A 16622-nucleotide genomic window follows, 5' to 3' on the forward strand; every position below is an offset into this window, starting at 1 on the left:
GTTTTTGTGTGTGGTTTTTGGTTTGTTTTTTTTTTAGTGATTCTCGGGAGTTGCCTGCGGCATCTGCTGTTCTTGCTCCTCCTTACAGGGCTGTTCGTGGCTTCCCCGGGCGCACATCCCTGTCCCTGCCCGGGCAGGGGATGGCTGTGCCCGGGCCCTTCCCGTGCAGTTTTTTCGCCTCCTTACGTAGCCGCTCCGCTCCCCGCCCCTCGGCGCCCTTTCCCTGTCCGTAGGCAACTCCGCGCGGAGGAGGGACGCTCCCCCGAGGAAGCTACAGTAGCGCCGCCCGGCCCCTCCGAACGCCGGGAGCCGCAGGCAGGGGCAGGGACCAGCGCCCGGGCCCCCTCCCGAGCGCGGCGGGGCGCAGGGGGCTGCCACAGGCCGCGGGTCCCCGGCTCGTTCAGGCGGGGCGGGGCGTCTGTCCGTCAGCGGCAGCCGCAGCCAATCGGCGCGGGCGGCCCCGCCCCTCCGGGCCGTTGCAGGAAGCGGTCGGCGGGCGGTCGCGGGGCTGCGCGGCTGGGGCGCTGCGGGCGGGGCGGTGACGCGGCGCCTTTAAGAGGGGCCTCGTGCCGTGCCGCCCCCCTCAGCACCGCGCTCGGCCGCCATGGCCTCGCCGCCGCTCCCGCGGGCCGCCGCGCTGCTGCTGGCGGCGTCGCTGCTGCTGGCGGCCCCGGCGGGGCTGCGCGCCGCTCCCGAGGAAGAGCCCGCCAGGAAGAAGGAGCCTCCGCCACCGCCGGCGGCGCAGGGAGCCGAGCCGCGGGCTGAGGTGAGGTGAGGCGGGGACGGGCCGCGCCGCGCCGGCTGCCTGCGTAACGGCCCCTTCCCTCAGCCGGGCCGCGGGGCGGGAGCGCCTCCCCACCCCCACCCCCGCGGCGGCAGCTCCGTGCCGGCGGGGCGGGCCCGGCCTCCCGGGCGCCTCGCCTTTCGGAGGCCGCCGGACTCCTGCATTTCCCCATCTTGTAACAGGAGAAGGGGAAGCGGCGGGATCACCTCATGGCCCTGCAGCTTCCCCGTTTCTGCTGTAAGAGGGGAATTTAGGTCCGACGTGGAAAATGGGCTAATGCTTTTTTTTTTTCTTTTTCACCCGATAAGTATTTTTGTGCTCCACTTGCATGCTGGGGGGCAGCCGGCCTCTCCAGATCATCCTCACAGAAGCATATGAAAGCAGACTTTGTTGCGACGCAAAACCTGCCGGTTTTTCCTCAGCATTTAAGATTGCTTTACATGAAAACTTTTTAAATGGTGTTCTTGGTTAGGGGGGTCTAGCGTCAGGTCATCGTGCGCACGGAGGGATGAAAAAATGATTAATGTATGGCTTTGAGGTGTCAGGTAGAGCATGCCAAGTTCCAAGTATCAAACCCAAAAATTCATAGCAGTGTTAAACGTGAAGAAACTGTGGGAAGTCAATGTGTATCATACAGAACATGGAAACTTTTAAATACCAAACCTGAAAACTTGCAGCACTGCTAGAAGTGGAATGCTGGGAAGCCGCCGTGTTAAAACACGTTGCACTCATGTCTCCTCTGGTAGATGGGATGAAGCAAGCTTTCCTAGCCATCCTTGCTCAAGCATGTGAACATCGATTTAATTGGTTTGGGTCTTGCTTTGGATTGTAGATATCTTAATCTCTGTAAAAGTAAACACTTCAGTGAGCGAGTGAGGTCTGGAGTATGCCGGTCCGGTTTGACCACTGGAAAGTCTTAAAGCTAGTTTTCAACAGAGCATGGAGAAAAAAAGCTGATGAAAGCTTGTGCAAAATTTTGATGCAGCTGGGATGCAGAGATCCTGCAAGGGAAGAAAGTGGTCCTGACAATTTTTGAAAGGACTTTGTATTTCTTCTGAGTTATCCTAGTCACCCAATTTTAGTTTGAAGAGTTTGATTCTTAATACTTATATCAGAAAATTGCTTGTTTGGTCAAGGTCATGAAGTAAATAGCTAGGGATTGTAAAGACAGCAATATTAGAGCTGAACTAAAGCAGCCTTCCCCACATTTTATTGTAATAGTGGTTCTCACATTCTGGAAATAATGTGCATGGCAAGTACTGTTTCAAAAATCAGTGCACGATCTGATCTTCTTGCTAAGTGCCTAACTAGGAACTTGAGGTAGGTGGCAGCCAGTAACTAGTTAATGATCATTAATGCTGCGTGAGAGGTATGTGATTAGTGTCACACTACGCAGTATGGTATGATAGGTGAAATACTAGGCTTAGTATTTCTGTGAACTAACTATTCAAGCTAATTAACTAGTGTTTTTGTTGTTGCTTCCCCCCCGGCCCCTTACAGAAGGTATCCTCACCAGTTGCTCCAGTTCACATTGTCAATGAAGAGTCAGCTGAGAAGACTAATTTGGGCTTTATTCATGCATTTGTGGCTGCTATATCAGTCATCATCGTATCGGAACTGGGGGATAAGACCTTCTTCATTGCAGCCATCATGGCAATGCGGTACAACCGTTTGACTGTACTGGCTGGTGCTATGCTTGCTTTGGGACTGATGACATGTTTATCAGGTTAGCATTCTTTTCTTTTTGTTTCATCACTTAAAATGTGCTAGATGCGTATTAATCAATACATTTTAATTGAAATTCAAATGAAGGTAGTAGGTATATGCAGATTTCTGTTTTGAGGAGAATGTGAAGGTTTTCCTGGGGACCATGGCCCAGATTGAATATTTAGGCTCTTACCTCTAATGAGGTGCATGTGCTCCCTAGAGCTCGATACAAGTTTAAGGAAGAGGAATGAGATTGGGAGCCTAAGCACTTTATTTGATTTTTGGGGCACTTTTTATTTTTAGCTCCTGTTAAATTAGTGTGCCTAAAGGGAATGTGGGAGTGACTTCTCGTTTTCCTCCTAAGGCAAAAGATTCTTAGTATGATGACAAATGTACCTTGTCTGACTTGTATCCCTGGATTGCGTAGCAGTTTGGGTTTGTGCTGAGCCACGTAAGTTGAAGATGATGTCCTGCCACTATCCTTTGGGATGGGTGGTACTGACAGAGCCAAGAGCTGGGGGTGAGAAGCGAGGTGTCAGGTGGCACTTGAGGAACCTGTAGCTGTGCTTACTTAGCTGTCATCATAAAGTCTTTAGATACAAAACAACATTTGTGCTGCACCTCATGTATGTGCTCATTTCTAACCATGCCTGTTTCAGAAATGATCGAAATAGTGTTCACTGGTTTATACACGCTGGAGACAGCCAGTTAACCGGCGTCGGGCTTCTTGGCGAGTGTTTCTATGCATCTGTTTTGGGTGTGTAGCTATTGCTGTATATAAGGCTGCAATTATTGCAGTCTTAGAGTAGTTTCCATTTGCACTGTGTCTAACGATAGTATTGTATGAGTTTCTGCTATTAATCACTTAATATAACAGTCTTTGTCTCTTCTCCCACTTCTGTACTGCTTGCTTCGTGTAATGTTACTTAGTACCATAGGTGATGCAGTATTCTGTAAGTCTTATGACCTCTTCTGCTCTCCCTTTTTCTATACCAAGTCTTTCTTCGAATCTTTCTTGATGCTTCTTCATAAAGGCTTTCTTTTCTGCTTGCAGTTTCTTGCATTGCTTTACTTCAGTATTTTCAGTCTTCAAAAAGAAGTTTAGTTTAACTCCTGATTTATTTAGCAGTGCAATTAATACTGTTGTTTATGTATGTATGTTTACTAGTAATGCAGTGTCATTAATTTTGGTCTTGTAGTCTTTATTTTTGGTAGTGGCAGTGTGGATTAATTTCCAGGTTATGTAGTAACTTAGGAGGGCAGTTTTCAACAAAGAAAGCATGTGCAAGAAAACATACATGGTAATATGCTTCCTTTTAGCTAATTGCATGTGGAGTGAAACAACAGAGACAGTTGTGAGTGCGTGGTCCAAGCAGCCTTGAATGTTAGATGTGAAACTTTCATTTTCTCTTAATTGTTACAGGCCTTTTTTGTCCAAAAATGCTAACTAGTCTTAATTTGCGAAGAAGTACTTTGTCCTGGATACATGATTCTTCCTATTATTTGAGAACTAGTTTTGGCTTAGTTTGATTGCCTTCAATACCTATAAAAAGTAGATTCACCGTGGAAGTAGATTTTTGGTCTTTGAGTGGGATCAGTGCTTTTAAATTAAAGGAAGATCTAAGTTGGTCACATTGTGTGATTGTGGGGAGTGTGGGGGAGAAGGGAATAGTAATGCAGGCATTTGTACTTGGCAAAAGAAGACAGACATGGTTTCATGCAGCTGGATGATTTGTGGGTATGTCTAGTAGATTTACCTTGTAGAAAATCTTACTGTAACTTTATCTGATAAATGATTAGAAAGAGATGCTATCCAACATACAGTCAAATTAACTAATATACACAGTGACTAATCTGACATGATTACAGATGATAGTTTCGTGGCGTGCTTGGAGAAAGGCAGGACTTGCGTAGTCCTTGATGGGAAAGATAATGTTGCTTGGATTTGCTCTTGGGAGCAGCAGCACATCAGCTTTGCCTGGTGTGCCTTGTCTGCATGTTAATGGACTTCAGTCTCTGGCATGACCAGTAATGGCTGGAGTTTAGAGTGTTGTTATGTTGCAAAAACAAGAATATAAAATTATATAAGACTAAAAAAAGACACAATATTTCTTTATCGGTGGGTATTTGAATTGCAGACTTTGCTAGCAAGCATTTCTTAGATGTGGGAAAAACAATTATGATCCTCATGCTTATTTTTTTAAATGATGCATTTGTTTTCTTTACAGTTTTGTTTGGCTATGCCACCACAGTTATTCCTCGTGTGTACACATACTATGTGTCAACAGCACTGTTTGCAATTTTTGGCATCCGAATGCTTCGGGAAGGCTTGAAAATGAGTCCAGATGAGGGTCAGGAAGAGCTGGAGGAAGTTCAAGCAGAAATTAAAAAAAAAGACGAGGAAGTAAGTCATAAACTTGCTGTGAATTATAGGTGATGAAATAGTTAAAGCCATGAGGCTGCAGAATGGCATTGTGTTTGGGGTGTTCAGCTGTGGCTGTGGTTGATAACTTTGTATGGTAAATGGGACAGAGGTGGCCTCTGGAGGCCGTTTCAACAGGTTGTTCCAGTTCTGTGGCAAGCCTGGCTTCTCAGGAGAAAAGGGATTTTCTCCACAGAGTGGGGTGGTGTTGGGGGGGGTTGTTTGTGTTTTTCTTGGTTTTTTTAAATGCGTTACTAGCAGAGAAGACATCAACAGTTTACTCTTGTCTTTACTTTTACTTGTTTTTATGGTCAGGCAGATTAATGCTGAGGTTTGTAGTGTTGCAGCAAAGGTCTCTATTATAATAACTTACTAAATATACTGGTCCGCTTCTAAGGAATAGTGTGGAGTATTAATCTTATTTCTTCTAAGATTAATTTTTTTATTATTATTACTATTTTTATCAAACCCTAATTTGAGAGCCACCAGTTCGGAAGAGGGGGATCCATGCTTTTAAAAATAGAAGGAAGTCTGTGGTTAAAAACAGGTGTAATTCCTACTGAAACTGCTGCGTAAGTGCAGGCAGTACAAGATGGACAATAACTGGAGGTTAGAGGTGATTACAAGTATACATACAGACATATGTGTGTACATAATATGAAGCTAGTTTTTTTAAATGATGTCTAATATAAATAATACATTGATAATGCAGCAGGCGGTGGCTAATAGCATTCCAGATGCTAAATGGCTGGCTTTACTGTGTATTTCATCTGAGTTGTTTAGATAACTTTTCTAATCTTATGGTTGGTTGGTTTGTGGTTTTTTTTTTTCCTTTGTGTTCCACAGCTTCAGAGAACCAAACTGTTAAATGGGCCAGGAGATGTGGAATCAGGGCCAGGCACCACTATACCTCAGAAGAAGTGGCTACATTTCATTTCTCCAATCTTTGTTCAAGCTTTTACTTTAACATTTCTAGCAGAATGGGGTGATCGTTCCCAGTTAACAACCATAGTCTTGGCTGCCAGAGAGGTGAGTGTTGCAGAATGCCCACTGTTCTTTTGCTGTCTCTGGGTGGCCTGCAGAGAAGTGGGAGAGAAAATAGTCTTGGAGGGTGGTATCAGATTCACGCCTGCTGCCTTGGTGTGCCTTACTTCGCATTACAGCTGTATTGAGACCTGAAAATAAATGCACTGAAGCTCTGCATAGTATTAAAACTGTTGTTGAATGATTGGGTCTGCACAGGCATTTCTGGAAATAGTTGTTTTATATCATGCAGCTGAATGCAGGGGTTTTTTTGTTACAGTGTTAAGAGATGTTACAGACCAGATGTTTCTTTGATCTGTGTGGTCATGCAGTTTTAACACATAGCTTAAAAAAAAAAAAAAAAGAAAAAAAAAAAAAGAGAGAGAGAGACCTTCATCCCAGCAAACTTAAAGCTGTTAAAAAGATACCTCTTTTTAAAAACCTAAGTGTATAGTATGGTACAGCATATAGAACTAAAATAAACTGTAAACTGGAAATACAATCATATCCAGCATGATTGAAATTTGTTTAACTGTATTTAAAGGAAAATTAAGACTTCTAGCCAGCCTTTTAATAAACATAAGTAGCTTGCCCCTGTGCTTTTTCATGCATTGAGATAATTTACATTTTTTCCGTAGAACCCATGCTTCTTTCAGTGCACTTTCAGACTTTCCTAGGGATAAATCAAGTCTGTCTAATGAAGGAGGCTATAATCTGTAGGAACCTCTTGTCTCTATTACAGCACAGGGAAAGTGCTCGGAGCTAACAAAGCAGGGAACAGCAGATGGAGAGGTTGATCTCTTTGTTGAGGCAGTTACATGCCATCTTGGAAAATGAGGAGTTATTACTGCGTCTGCCCAGGTTTTTTTATGTGGTGCTAGGCAAGTTGCTTAAGCTCATCTTTTCACAGCTGGTTGTTGACTTTGGTTTGCTTTTTCTGAGTGTCCCATTAGGAAGTGTCCATTAGACCTTGTGGTCTGGTTTGTGAAGTGCTGAGCATTGCAGCTAAAGGCTGTGGGATGTTGTTCCTTTAGCATATGAAGTGTTTGTGTAAGTGCTACAAAACCAAATACTACAAAAAAATTAATTGTAAGTATCTCAGTCCTGGCTTTCAAAATCAGCAAATTACTATGATCTGGATCTTTTGTCATTTTACCTGTAGGATTGTTTTATCCCCCTTTGTTTCATGATATATTTAGATAAATCCTTGTCTGTGAAGTACTAAGTTACATTTGAGCAATGTGGTAAGTCAGCTGTGACCATACATTCTTCAGTGACGAGAGCATAAAATCCTACATGACTGTTCATTAAGTAGTGTCCATCCTGTCACAACAAACAGGGCTCCTTTGGAGGAAAAAGAGGGCTATCTCAGTGCGTGAATGTCTTGGTGTACTAGGGGAATGAATTAAGATTGTCCTCATGAACCTAGTCCAGACAAAGAACTTGATTTCACACCTAATAGTTTTACTGTGTATAAGAATTGTTCATCTGTTTAAGGAAACAGAAAAGGAAGCTCTGTAGTGTTCTGCTAGACTGGCTTTGCCTCAGCTGCTGTGCCTGAGCACTTCCGCTTCTGGAGACACTATACTGAGGGAAGCCGTGGAAACTTGTTACCTTCCAGGGTGGCTCTGGGGAACGGCATGGGGGCTGGTGTCCACCCTCTGCCCATAGGGGCTGTGCATAACTGCTGACTGCAGGGAAACAGGGATTTCTAGGAACTTTGGATCCTGATCCTGATCCTGGAGGTGGATGTGTTCTGCTGGCACAGCCCTGCTTCCAACCTGTGCTTCTTGGTGGTTTCCTACCTGTCCTCTGCTTGGTGCTTGCCACCATTTTTCACTGGCTTGTGATTTTGGTTCTATTGGCCAGAATATTGGCTAGTGTTGTCTTTTTTCGTATCATATAATTTCTTAGACAGTTTTGCTCTTTGCCTGTTAGAGACTTCATGTGTACCTCATGTGACGGCCACAGCATTTTTCCTCTCAGGGCTGAGCCTCATTTAAGAGATGTGCAGGGGACTCAACTCCACTTTCCCTCATTCATCTTCGTACAGGAAAAAGTTGTGCTACTACCTTGCCTTTGTTACCCGTCATTAAAAGATTTATTTTCTGTTTCTGACGCTGAAGACTTCAATTTTATAAGGTGTTCCATACATATGCTGCCCTTAACGGTGTAATTTGTAAGTAGATCTGAGAAACCTTCTTTACGTAGTAAGAGTTGTTCACCTATTGAGTAGCTGCTTGTTATGCAGTGATGTGAAAGCTGTCATTGACAAACTTTGAAAACTATAAAGTTTTATTCGCTATCCTCTGGACTTTATTCTTTCATACTTCCCCCTTTAGACGATTGAGGAGGGCAGGCAGTGTAGAGCACAAGCTTGTGAAGCTGAACAAAGGAGTCAAGAATGTTTTAGCTGCTGAAAGCCTTCATTTGCAGTTCATGGATTTATTTTTCTCTTTCTTTATAATTATGTTGGTGTTCTTCCAGCTGATGTGTGTTGTTTCTCAACAGCTGCCACCTTCCCTCTAGAGGCTGCTAAATTGTTTAAGTACAGCAGAGTGATTTCTGAATCTACATTTAACGACTTGAAGATGCTTCTTAGTTGAAACATGCCATGTGCTCCTGTATTAGTCAGGTTTAGATTAAGTCTCTCGCTAGCTGACGTACACTGTTACTGGTCTGCAAGGCAGTGATGTAGAGCAGAGCTAACACCAGAGAGTATCTTCCACACTTGACAGTGTGCGACCAGGGAATCAAGGCTTTGCTCCTTCGTGGCAGGAGATTGTAGGACTAGGGTTTTCAACTGTGCTGATGTTTCCCTTCTGTGTTTTTTCCTCAGGACCCCTATGGTGTGGCAGTAGGAGGAACGGTGGGACATTGCCTATGCACTGGTTTAGCAGTTATTGGAGGGAGAATGATAGCACAAAAAATTTCTGTTAGGACTGGTAAGTGGAAACTTCAACAAAAAAAATGCATTAATGCTGGTAATGTCTGTGGTGTAAATGATGTTATGTTTTTTAAAACTTGGAAGACCCCAAAATATTGTTGTGTGTTTTTTAATTTGAGCCTGTGTCTTCCAACCTACTGCCCCACCCCACCCTGTAGTCAGCTCCCCTCGCAGCGGTGACCCTGGGCTGTTCCCAGGACCGCATGTCCCTCCTGCCAAGCAGAGTCCGAGCATGTGCCACCACCTTGCGCACGGTGCTTCTAAGGGGTCTGTCCTTAATTGAACATAATGCTTTACTGACTCAGATTTAAGGAATCAAAATGGGTATTGTAGCTCCAGGTTTAAAGATGGACACAGGTGAAGCATGTTTTGCTTCACTATTGGCTAGCTTGTGGGAGACCAGAGGAAGGAAATACAGTATTTTTAACAGTCAGTATGATTTGATAGTGAGTAATAGAAATTTTGTCACAATTCTGAGTACAGACCTTCAGGTGAGCAAGAGAACTGCATATTTACAAGTTATGCCATGCATATAAAAGCCTTCAAAGCTACTCTGTGGGTGGCATAAATGTGTGTGTGTTGTTGGTTTTTTTTTATCATAACCTGCTATCTGTAACAGGAAGGGCCAGTAAGGTTACATTGGGTTGTTTGTTTTTCCTTAGATTAGGTTGCAGCTTGCTTCAGCTGCCCATCCTGTGATGTAGTGAGATTTCTTGCTCCCAGGAAGGATTCTGTGAAGCTGCTTCCTATAAATGTTCATTCAGAATATTTGTTCTGTAGTTGCAGAGGTTGTAAAAAAATCAGCTTCTCTGCAAAAAGTAAAACATGCATTCTGTTCTGTTTGTTTGCTGAAGAAATTGGTGATGAAATGCTAATCTAACGATTTAATATGTTCCTAATAAGCTCAGTGTGAACCTTTGGCCACAGGAATAGCCTTATTAGGTTAGACCAAAGATCCATCTAGCCTGTTAGTTTATTTAGGGAAGAGCAGGAGAACATGTACAGTGGTGTTTTCCCAGAATACTGTCCCAGCCTTTAGCAGATTGTGGCCACTGCAAGCAGTTAATGTTTTTGAAACTGTCTCTTTCAATATAGTTACCTAAACTATGCAAAAAATGCTGATTATTATGTCCCCCTTAACTGATGGCTTGCTCCAGCATGAGGATATTGTATCTGATTTTCCCCCACAACCAAATGTTCAACAGCAGGTGTCAACTTCAGTTTCATACTACCTAAAGCAGTAAAACCATTCCTTCTAATGAACAGACTATATTGTTGTAGTTGCCATTAGACAGTGGGATGGTATTTGCACATTGTGATACTGAGCTAGAAACAACGTCCGCTGTTTGCAGCAGAAATATCAAGGTTGTTTGGGAATCAGACATTAGAAAAAAAGATAAAAATCTGTAATGTGTCATGGCAGATATTTAACTTTCAGTATCTAATTTTTTTTGTTTCTGCATTTTTTTCAGTGACGATCATAGGAGGCATTGTCTTCTTAGCGTTTGCATTTTCTGCACTATTTATAAGTCCAGACTCTGGGTTTTAAAATTTTTCATCACTGCAAAAGAACAAGGATTGGAAGTGTCAAGCAGCCATCCTTGTGCATTTGTGTATATAATGTACAGAATTATATAAACAAGCACTGAAGATGAGACACTGAACTTTTTATAGCGAATGATTCATGGAACTGATACATTTATGGCAGCTTCTGCAGTGGAGATACGCTTATTGTCCGGTTTGTTTATTCTGTGGTGCCTGCTCCCTTGGTGGGATTTCGTGGTCTTCTTGCTTGCTGGACCTGGCTCAGCTGAGTTTTGAGGATCTACTCATAAGTATTGAGGCTTCCTCTTTTCTTCCTGTTACACACGGCCGCCTTTCCTGTTTCTTCAAGAGGGAAGACTCTGCCTTGTTCCATGTTGCTCAACAGAAGGTGTTAAGGAGGAAACTGCTGGCTCCCACCTTCAAGGACTTTGGTTCCAGGGTGCACCCAAGGCTGGATAATCTAAGCAACAAGAAACCTGGGAGCAGTTTCTATACCATTGAGTGGCTGAGCCACTGACAGATAATTTTATAAACTTCATTTGGAGGGAAGAGTTCTTAAAGAAATCAGGGATTTTTATCACGAAATTGATGTGTGGTGATTAACAACCTCTACCATGTTCAATATGCAATCTGTCTGGAGCTACCATTATTTGACCTTTTTTTAAAAAAAATTTTTTTGAAATGTTAAAGTATATGGAAAGTAATAAAACAGTCCAACTTAACAGTATTCCATTCCCAGGACTGAACAGTAATGGAATTCTTAGATTTAGATGTGTTCCCGTTTTTCTTTTTAGGAATAGAAATGTAATCTGGAAGATAATTAATAAAACACAGTGTCTCCATGTGAGTTATTTTCGGTATTGTTTTTGATGATTCCCATAATTTTTGCCACAGAAGTTTACCTAGTGACTGTGTACTCAAGGTGAGAAAAGTTTACTAAATTTATTTTGGATACTGATAAATGCCAGTGTTATAAGGACTTTGAAAATGTTGACCACTGAAGATAGCAGGTTGCAGAAATACATGCTTTTCTCTGCTCTCCAGTGATGATTTGGATTCTGAGCTAATGGCTTAAATAGCCCTCTGAGATCTACTCAGGAGCAGTCTAGTACAATAGAATGTATGGTTTCTGGTATTATGAATCTGCCTTATATTGAAGCTGACGTAATAGGGAGCATGACAAATCTGACCATTCCATTAGTAGCTCACAAACAGAGCAGTCCCTAATTCTTCTCTGAAGTTTCTTTGCCCAGAAACCCCCTTAATGCCAAATTTCCTCAAGACTGCAGCAGCGCAATGCACTTCATGTGCAGTGGTATGAAAACAGGCTACAATTTTGGGCTCCAGACCTAAATGTGCATGTCTTGGCCTGAAAGAAGGGTGCTGCTGGCAGTACCGTTGCTAATTACTAGGTGAGGCACTGCGGTTGGTGTGGTGTGGGTTTTTGGGGGGTTTGAGGGGGTTTTTTTGGTTGTGGTGGGTTTTTTTTGGTTTTTTTTTTTTTCGGTTTTTTTCTGTTCTGCTTTTGAACTAAACGTAGTCAAAACCTCTTCTTTCCCACAGCCTGGAAACACACGCTCTGTGTCCCTTGTGTGTTTTGGCCTCAGCGTGGAGGGGATTTGTAGCAGAGGTCATGTTAAAACAGAACAGGAATAGGAAACCCAAAATAGGGAAGAGCCTAAACTTTTAACTATTTACTGGACAACTGCATGTTGTGTTATTGAAAAGTGGTGCTGGTGGACTACAGTATGTTCATGCAGATGTGTCCTGGGTGAACTAACTCTGGTGCCACAGTTCATCCTCCTGAAAATTCTTGCTCAAAATCAAAAAAGCCAAACCAGTTGGCCGTACTCAAACATTGAAGCTTTTCAAACTTTCTATGTGCTGCTTAAAGCTGTTCTGGTACAAAACCGATTAGGATCAAGAGAAAAATGCACCTATTAAACATGTTGTTTGTAGAGGCCAAGTGTGAAGTTGAGAACAAATTTCTGCAACTTTCACGTTTATGTTTTACTATTACAAAGTCATACATGATGCTTAGTACTGCTTTTGACCAGCTTGGATGCGCTGTAATAGCTAGCTAGGCAGGTAGGGGTGAGTTTGAATAGTGGTGGGTTGGTTTTTTTTTTCTTCTTTTTTTTTTTTATAATTAAAGCAGAAATGTTGATTTCTCCTTGGAAAGCTATTATAAAATTAGCTCATGAAATTTTAGTAAAAGCTTTGAAAGGTGCTTTAATAGTTGCTGCTAGTTACAGTGATTTAATGTTGTCAAGTGCCTGTTGGAATTTGTCACAATTTAAAGAATCTAGCTGGGATGTAACCAAAGCCCGTTGAAGGTGATGGGGGGACTTCACTGGCCTATTTTTAGCAGCACTGCGTCTGCTGCGCTGTTGGTAGCACAAATGGTGTCCTTCCACAGCCTCTCAAAGCACTCGCACCCTGGCCGTCTCTCCCCTGCTGGCTGATCCAGGGGTTGGGATTTCAGCACCTTTCATCATGCTTCTTTCTTGTGTTTCTAGTGCGTTGCCATTGGAGAGGTGTGTGGCACTGCTCTGTCTGGAAATAACCTGGAGACTTGAGGTAAAGGTAGTAAGGGGCTGTGTGGGTGCATGCACACACACAGATCTATGTATCTAAACCCCCCAAAAAGCCTTACCCTTTCGGGTGAGTTTGCATCAAAAACTTCCAGATTTTCTTAACGCCTTCCCTTTGCACATACTTTCCAAGCAGCAGGTCTTAATTGAAGAGGCAGGTATGTTGATGAGATGAAGCAAGCCTGCTTACTAGAGCTAAAACATTTTGGGAGAATGTGCGAGCTGGGTCCTTGGCCCCTGGGCTAAAACAGCCTGTGCAGGAGATGTTGAAGGCAGAACGTGAGAAGGTGTGGGCTGATGCTGCAGTGACTTGTGGTGCCCTCCGAATTCTGAGGGTGGGGAGCTGAAAGCCAGTGTTTGGACACTTGGGATGTTGATGGATGTCAGCAATAATTCATTCCTGCCCCTCCTTTCCCCACCCTGTGCCTGAAGTGCAAGAAAAGCTCTGTCTCTCTACGTGCCCTGATACCGAGAGACCTAGTGGGAACCATGGGGCGTGTCATACCTGATCGAATGAGCTGTGCAGTTCAGTGGGCTCGTCTGCTGCACCTTCATCGAACGTCTTTAAGATCCTCAGTGAGCTGAAACGTGTTTAACAGGGGAGCTGGGCATACGGGAACAGATCGCTTTGTCTTTTCAGCAGCCAGCTGTAGCACCGGCTTCCTCTCCTCCGAGACGGTGTCCTGACAAGTTCTTCGCCAACTTGCAGGAGCACTGAGCCTGTGTGCTAAAGCGCCAACGCTGCGCAGCATCTGCATGTGATCAGGTCGGGGGAGATGTGATCTTTATAGAGATGTTCAAGCAGTGAAATTGTGGCCGAGCTCTTGGGGAGGGCGGGCTGGTGCTTTTGGCTGCATCAGCTTGTTCATGTGGAAAAAAATACAACTGTACCTGTAGTTCAGGCCTGCAGTGGCAGTGTTTGAGCTGCTCGGGCTGGGAATTGCAAAACACCAAGGTTCAGAATGACAGAGCAGGCTTGATGCTGAACTGATGGGGCAGTACGTGCCATGTGGCATTGTAAATGCTTCTGAGGTGTTATGTACAGCAGGTTCCTACATGGCGGTGCTTCTGGGGAAAGAGCTGGTTAGTGTATTAGCCAGCCAAGTCTGGGGTTTTTGGGAAGAAAATATAGAAAAAGTTTAATAGTGCTTGTATCCTTTTAAATGAAGGCGAGTTTGGGGGTTGCCTTGCATTTTAGAATACAAAAGGAACACCTGAGGTAACTAGCTGCAGTTTTAATTGCCACAGTCCTATGAAATTTCTTGTTCTTCTGTAGCTGGAGAATGCGAGTTACAGCGAGCGAGTGTTTAAGCGCTGCAGGGAAGGCTGTGCACACCGTTGCAATTGCGACATGGAAAACAGGCAGCTGTCCACTGCGGCTTTCCCATCCGTCCTGCAGCTCTCCCTGCTGGGGCCAGATGCAGCCAACCTCAGTCACTGCCAAGGGAACCTTGAAAACAGCATCTAAAGCAGGAAATGGCATTTCTGACTGCCTGCGCACACAGCGGGAGTTTAAAAGCGCACACTGCCTGCCACTGCTCATTTCCAGGCACCAGAAACAAAGTGAGAGGATGCGAGTGGTTTTGTTTTTTTTTTTATATATATCCCAGTAGAACTGACCATCAGCTGAGATGTTTGAAGTGAGAAAGGCTTGTCCTTGTTATTTTCGAAGGTGCGTACTCCCAGCCCTTGGGTAAAGCCCGTCTCATTACACCGTATGTGGCAAAGGGCAGTAAGGGCAGATTACAGTAAGCTGCTAATCTTCCACCCCGGCAGGACAAAGTTTTTCAAAGGAAACCTACTGAACCAAGGTACAAGTCCAGGTCCAGCTGAGCCCACTCTTCCCAGGGGAGCGCAGCCAGGTATGTGTAAGCTGGGCTGGTGCTTGGGCTTGCTGTTCTGCGTCTGGAAATGTGGAAGAGGGGCTGCAAGAGGCAGCCCGCTGCTGTACAGCATCCCTGCGCCTCCGGCTTGGGGCAGGCTGCGCAGCCGCTGGAGCGCTGCCACCGCTTTCACGTGAGCAGTTTTACAACACATTTCTAGAAAGGGGTTGCTGGTTGAGCCTCCCTACGTGTTAGTCCCAGATACTGTCTATTAAAGTATTTCTGATCCTGAATTAAGAGGATCTGGCAGTTTCAATGTAATATAACCTGAGTTATCCTTATTTCCAGAGATGTGAAATAATGATGTAGTGGCAGTTGTACCAACGGATTTTTTTTTCCCCCTAAGATGACCTTGAACAGCCCCTGAAGTCAGCTCCCTTGGCAAGTTACAGCTACGAGCCTTTGCTAACACAGGTACAGGTTACATGTAACATTCTTCCATCTCTATGTGGCATGCACTTGACAGGTGTGTGTTTCTTCCAGGTGATTTAAATTCATTTCCCAAGTGAAAATACGTTGCCAAAGGGTCTGACAGCGAGAGACTATGTGCTGCAAAGAATGCGAGGAAGACTGGAAATTTTTGTTCCTACTTCATGTTACCCTTGAACAGCTGAAATCTTCTGGAATTTATATCACTAATGCCTGAGACTTGGAAGTGCACCTAACCTTTGGATCGCTAATCTTTACAAGCGATTTACAGTTGCATTCTCTGTAAGCATGATTTTTGTTTTTCACTTTGCACGACAGCAAAATGCCATTGAACAGCATGGCAGGTGAGGCAGCAGTTATAATCACAGCTCTTCTTCTTGATAAGTTTATGGAAAAATGTATTGATATTTCCAAAGTTCAATTTTAAGAAGACTGATAATCTTGCTTGATACATGCTATTGGTCTTATTATGGGTGGGCGTTGACAGTTTTTCACTACAACTGCAGCACTTCTATAGCTGATCTTGTTTTGACTCCTGGGGCGCAGGCTTACAGCATATAGGAGCGATATAAAACTTGCCCGTGTAATTCCCAAAGGCAAAAGATCAGCACCTGCGCATATAGGCATCTAGTGTGGAATTACAGAAAGAACTGCAGACCGTAAAAATAGCCAAGCGTAGTTATCATTTTATCCAGGCATTCAGCTTCAAGTATGGGATTTCCTTCCCTCCCTCCCTTGAACATTTACTTCTAAGTCATTAATGTTTACGCTTTGGTTAGTGCAAAAGGGAGAAAGGGTTAGACCACCCTGATAGGTTACCTGTTACCACACAGCTCTTCAAAGCCAGGGCTGCGTGCTCTACAGGAGTTGTGCTCAACTAAATGCAAGTCTCTGCTTCCTTTTTCAGTGGCAGAGCTGACATTTCAGAACATCTCTACTCCTTTATAAATGGTGTTCTTTGACAGCTCACCCGCAGAAGAAATACCTGGGGAGGGGAGGCGAAAGAATTAGAGGAGGGTATTTTGCCCATGCCAGAAACGGAGAGAAGGGCGAGGCTTGATAAGCCCTCCCGTCCGTGCAGACCCCATCACTGCAGTGCTGCTCCGTTGTTTGGCAAGAACAGGGACTGCACACGTGAAGGTAAAAAAGTAGTTTTAAGTTGTGCCCATTCAAACAAGTGCTGCGTGAGTAAATTCCAAGGCAGTCATGTAAATACACAAATCAGAGATCTCTAGCCCTTAGAGTGGGGCATCGATTTATAGCGATACAGAGAGAAGACAAAAAAAAA

The 16622-nt window shown here is 44.0% G+C and overlaps 1 protein-coding gene across 1 annotated transcript; it reads left to right on the forward strand.

Moving 5' to 3' along the window:
* The first annotated feature begins 481 nt into the window (after positions 1-481).
* TMEM165 (transmembrane protein 165) lies at positions 482-11275 on the forward strand. Its single transcript, XM_055794218.1, has 6 exons — positions 482-766; positions 2285-2510; positions 4720-4895; positions 5760-5942; positions 8776-8881; positions 10356-11275. Exons 1-6 carry the CDS (start codon positions 605-607, stop codon positions 10430-10432), a joined length of 930 nt encoding a protein of 309 aa, XP_055650193.1. The 5' UTR covers positions 482-604; the 3' UTR covers positions 10433-11275.
* Positions 11276-16622: the final 5347 nt, after the last annotated feature.

This window comes from Falco peregrinus, chromosome 2 (assembly GCF_023634155.1).
Source record: "Falco peregrinus isolate bFalPer1 chromosome 2, bFalPer1.pri, whole genome shotgun sequence".
Lineage (NCBI taxonomy): Eukaryota > Metazoa > Chordata > Aves > Falconiformes > Falconidae > Falco > Falco peregrinus.